Genomic DNA, 5,251 nt, shown 5'->3' with positions numbered 1-5,251 from the left:
CCACTTAAAAAAAAGGAAAACGAGATCAGCGGCTGTGAATCGGATCAGTTTAAGAAAAGATCAGTTGATGCGCATCGACTTACGGGAACGTGTCAAAAATGCTAAAGAAATTGGAAGTTAATTCATAAAATTTGTAAATTCCAAAATTACAACCGAAAGCAGTCAAAGACTTCAGAATACTCGGATATGAATGCTCGGCGAACTGTCAAAACGCCACTTGACTATAAAAATTCATTAAAATTAGCTGCAAACTCACTGATGGGCAAAAGAACATCAACATGGAAGCCACCTTGATTGACATAGTCAAATTCTAAATTTTACTGCCTTCCCATGTTTCATGGTGCAGAAGAACTAGTGAGAAATGCAGTGAAGGACAGTTCAAAGTTATGGAAACGACCCGAATTTAACTCTCCGTTGGACACCTTTTTTAAAACATTCGGTTGGTCACCCGGGTTTGGCCTTTTTTCGTCCTGTTCGAGGATCCTTTTTAAAAGGTTATATCCATAAATCGATAGAAAATTTAATTTTAGGAAGCTACCTGGAAGCTCAAGTCGTTAGCTACAATATAAATGGACGTTTAAAACTGGTAAATATATAAGGACTGGCCCCCAGCAGCATTGAATGAAAATTCCCAACAAATTTATAAAGACAGCTACATTGCTCGGGGTGTTTTTCTTAGCATACCTTTGGACTGCAATCTGTAATAGATGAAGGTTAGAAAGAACTGTGGATCACGAAACGGCTCAACTCGGGTTAAGCTGGAAGCAGGTAAAGGCATTAGCCAGTAATTGGACGAGATGGCATGAATCCCTTTCACCTTCAGGTCTTTCAGGCGCATGAGAATCACTGTTTCGATTTATGCTGATTTATGATTTCAGTGACAATCTCTTCATTCGAGCGAAATTTCTTACCGGCGAACAGCCAGTAGTAGCTGGAAGCCAAATCTGGCGAATATCCACCGTATGGGAGCAATTCGAAGTTCAATTCATGTAGTTTTGCCATAGTGAGCACTGTTAGGCCCGGGACTTTTCAGCCCATGTGTTATGTTCACCATATAATTCCGCCAGCATTCGGTGACTTTCAGCAGTAATTCTTTTCTCAAATTGAAGAAGAAAGCAAGATTTCACACAAATGCTGTCTTCTGGCATATCTGTATGAGGCATCTTTGACTACGGAATAAGTAATAGCATATTTACACTTTGGGCAATTGACAAATTTTTACAAATTCAGCCATATGTATATACTTCTGAGCTGTCTAGTACAACTAATGTCATCTTCTAAAGGCCCTCATTTTCAAGTGATACTCCTCAGACACAATCACTACATTTTTATTTTATTTTTTATTGTACTTTTTTATATTATTTTATTTAACATTTTTTTAATACATTTTTCTTAATTTTTTTATATGTATTTTAATTTTTTTCATTCTTTTCTTTGTCATATTTTTTTAATATTATTGTAATTTATTTTCTTACTTTCTTTTTTTAATTTTATTTTTTATTTTATTTTTAATTTTCTTTAAGGAATTAATATTACGTACTACTAACATAATCTTACATACCACTGAAAAAAAACTAGAAATACCGTAATTTTTTTTTAGCATCCGAATTTTAATCTACGCAACTGTATTTGAATGTATAAATAATGTAGAGTTGAATAAATGTGCAAATTACGTATACTCTGCTAAAAAAGTATCGGAAATTGGTCAATAAAGCACAAAACATTTAATGTATCGCCTTCAAAGTGGCCGCCTTTGGAAATACTCCACTTTAGAGAGCAAATAAAACCAATCATTAAAACATTTGTCAAACCCACTTTCAGGAATCAACTTTAGTTCAGGCTATGAATTATTTCTAATGTCTTTTATTGACTGAAAACTGATCCCCGAAACGGTAATTTGAATTTTGGAAAGAGAAGCAAATCAGTCAAAACCCTATCAGGTGAATGTTGGATCATTTTTCTTTGTTTCTTTGGCCAGAAATTCATTCAAAACTATAAACTTGGGATATGGTGAGTTATCACGTTTCAAAGCTCAAAAATCCGTGAACATTTTCTCCATAAATCTGGTATTTTTCGACAAACTTGAGTTTGGTCACTCACTTGGCGCAGGGTACAAGGAAAATATCAATCATTTCCCGCAGTCTAATCTTATTTTCTTGTATTTCCACCTTCACGTTAAAAGCGCTTCTCCACTTCCCGCTACTTTTTTGACAGAGTGTGTATACACGAAATGCACATTTACCTCTCATTTATAGAACTGGAGCGATTTTTGATCAAGTCGGAGTGATGAGAGCATTGTGAAAAATATTTATAAGGAAAAAATTGTGAAAACAAAAAACAAAACATGAAAAACTGAACCTGAAAACGCAACTGCAAAAACAGTACAGGTCAATTTTATATAAATTATAGCGAAATGATGATTTATAGTAAAGGCAGCAGCAACAACAATGGCGCGGCAATTGTTTGTAATTTGCAAAATAATAAAAAATTATAATATTTCAAAGGAAAAATGAGCAACACAAAAACAAATCATATGCATTAATAAAATATCATTAAAATGAAACACATATTTCACAATTATTTTGAATTAATAGAACAGTGAAAAACAACAAAATTTTAGCACGAAAAATAGTATTGCACCAATGAGATCAGTTAGAAGGCGAACGTCGGTGAATACGGAGCAAATTAGCTAAAATCGAAATTAAAAAAAAATCGACTAGCAATAACAAAAGTTAAGCTCAGTGTCACAAACAGAAAACAACAAAAATAATTTTTAAAAACTCAAAAAGTACAATTTAAGTGACTCATTCTCCAAATCTGTCGAAGATGCATTTGAAATGTGACCTCATCATATCGCTACTTGCTCTGAGCCTGTTTGCGCTTAGCGCCGTGCACAGCGCAGAAAATATGGACGCAGCTGAAGACTCAACCGAAGAGAGTATGGAGCTGAGTCTACAGTCGACGGAGGTCAGCAATGCTGCACCACCAAACACTGCAGAATCGACGATCGCATCAACACAAATGACGAATCAGTTTGAAACCACAAATAGTTTCGAAGAGCCACGCCCACAACTGCGTAATATTAAAACTCTGGACGATCATTGCCTCAAAGGCTTTTGCTACAACTTCAACTATGGCCGACTCGATGAGGTGGCTTTTTTCGATATCAAACCTGATGTGCACATCAATAAAGACCGCGCCACCTACGACATCGTCAACGAGCACAACTATGACACGCTGATCTTTGAGAAATCGACCTTCGCACGTTTTCCGTTGCATCTCTTCTATGCGATAGGTGTGAAGGAGTTGGATATGCGCAATTGCTCCATACAAGTGATGACGTGGGAGTGCTTCCTCATGTCACAAGATTTGCGCATCTTATTGCTCTCCAACAATCTCTTGCAGACAATCGAAGCGTCAACATTCAAATTTGCCAGCGATCTGCAATATCTTTTCCTCGATTCCAATCGCTTGACGCTTCTACATCCCAGTAGTTTTGAGGGTCTAACCAAGTTACGTTATTTGGATATGCACCAAAATTTTTTGACGCAATTGCCGGCTGGTTTGTTCGATCAACTGCCTGCCTTGGAGGAGCTACATCTGGACGATAATCGTTTGCATACGCTTAACAATCAGCTCTTCCTCAATAATCTGAATTTGAAGATTCTCACGTTGGGCGCGAATCGTCTGCAAGACATTGGCGAGAATACATTTCGGCGTCAGGCACAGCTTATCATCTTGGATATTTCGAACAATCCCGAGCTACGTACGCTTGTCTTGAAGCTACAGTTGCGAAATTTAGTGGCTTCCAATTGCGCACTCCGGCGTGTCAATATTTACGGATATGTCCGTAATGTCGACCTCAGCTACAATCGCATACTGGAGCTGTACTTTGCCGAACCGCAGCAGCTGGAGACGCTGAACCTACGCAATAACTCACTCCAGCTGATTGCCTCATTATCGCGTGCTACCAACTTACAAGTGCTGGACTTGGGCGATAATCCCGAGTTGGGCACGCTGCCCTCACCATGGCTAGCCAATGCTCTGAAACGTTTGGACCTTGGCAACACCGGTTTGCGTCAGCTGCCCATTGAGGCAATCGCCGACCAAGAGCAACTGAACTTTCTCAACGTCTCCTATAATCAATTGCGTGAGATCAATCCGCTGAACTTCCCGTATCTAGAACAATTAAGTCATTTCGATATACGTGCAAATAATTGGAATTGTTACAATTTAAATATTCTTATGGAAATTCTGCTAAACCCGCACAAAATTATTTATGGTTATGACGAAATAGATCCAGAGTATCCGGGTACATACATCAATAAGATCGCGTGCATGTATCGTTTGGAGGAAGATAGCGCAGAGGAGGACTTGGCTATCAGCAATCAACAACAGGTTGAGGCGGTGAGTGGAAATACTCTTGGCCAATTAGTGAAGCTGCGGAAGAATACACAAGAGCATGTGGAGACTTTTCGCAGAGAACTCAAAGCTATTGTGGGCTTTTATGAACAAAAATTTGATCACGCTTTTCGCATGATCGACGATTTGAATGCCCGTTTAGAGAATTTTGAGCGTTTGAATGAAACGATTTTGCAGCATGTCACGATTACGGTCTAAATTTTCGGGCACAATTTAATTTGTTTTAATCTTAAGTTTATCTAAATGTTTTCCAGTGCAATTCGAAGTGTTTAGTTTATATTTGTTTTTTTGGAAAAATGAATAAAGTTCACGAACTGTAGTTCATCTCTGCCTTTTTTGGTATTTCAAGTAGTGCGTATCGATTTTTAAGCACTTTTGTGGACTTTCGACTCAACAGTTTTGCTGAATACGCACTAAATTATGTCATTTGACTACATTATTTAAACTATTAATCACTCACAGCCGTGGATTTCGTCTAAAGGGAAGTTTCTTCAAAATAATAATTTTTTAATGGAAAATTATGGATTACATGATTTTTCTAATACTGTAAGACACAAAAGCAAAAAACCTAACAAGTTTTTGACAATGGATTCCGATAAAGCGGTCAAAAAATAGTAGTTTGGGGAAAAAGAAATCCATTATTTCATTATTAATATTTGTCAAAGAAAAACTGTAAAATGTACCGAATTTTCTCTTTGTTGACTTCCATTATTAACACCCTGTAACTCACAACTGAATGGAACAAACAAAACACAGCAAATGAATTTTTTAGTGTGAAATGTCACCTTGACAATGAGCATAAACTTGGAATTGTTTGATCGATACTTTA

At 37.1% G+C, this 5,251-nt stretch overlaps 1 protein-coding gene across 1 annotated transcript; it reads left to right on the top strand.

Moving 5' to 3' along the window:
* Window positions 1-2,638: 2,638 nt before the first annotated feature.
* On the top strand, window positions 2,639-4,741 carry LOC128871637 (leucine-rich repeat-containing G-protein coupled receptor 5-like). Its single transcript, XM_054113534.1, has one exon. It carries the CDS (start codon window positions 2,827-2,829, stop codon window positions 4,618-4,620), a length of 1,794 nt encoding a protein of 597 aa, XP_053969509.1. The 5' UTR covers window positions 2,639-2,826; the 3' UTR covers window positions 4,621-4,741.
* Window positions 4,742-5,251: the final 510 nt, after the last annotated feature.

The sequence above is a fragment of the Anastrepha ludens genome, chromosome 2 (assembly GCF_028408465.1).
Source record: "Anastrepha ludens isolate Willacy chromosome 2, idAnaLude1.1, whole genome shotgun sequence".
In the NCBI taxonomy this organism is placed as follows: domain Eukaryota; kingdom Metazoa; phylum Arthropoda; class Insecta; order Diptera; family Tephritidae; genus Anastrepha; species Anastrepha ludens.
Note: the sequence above shows the minus strand (reverse complement) of the source record. Positions and strands in the feature narration are given on the sequence as shown.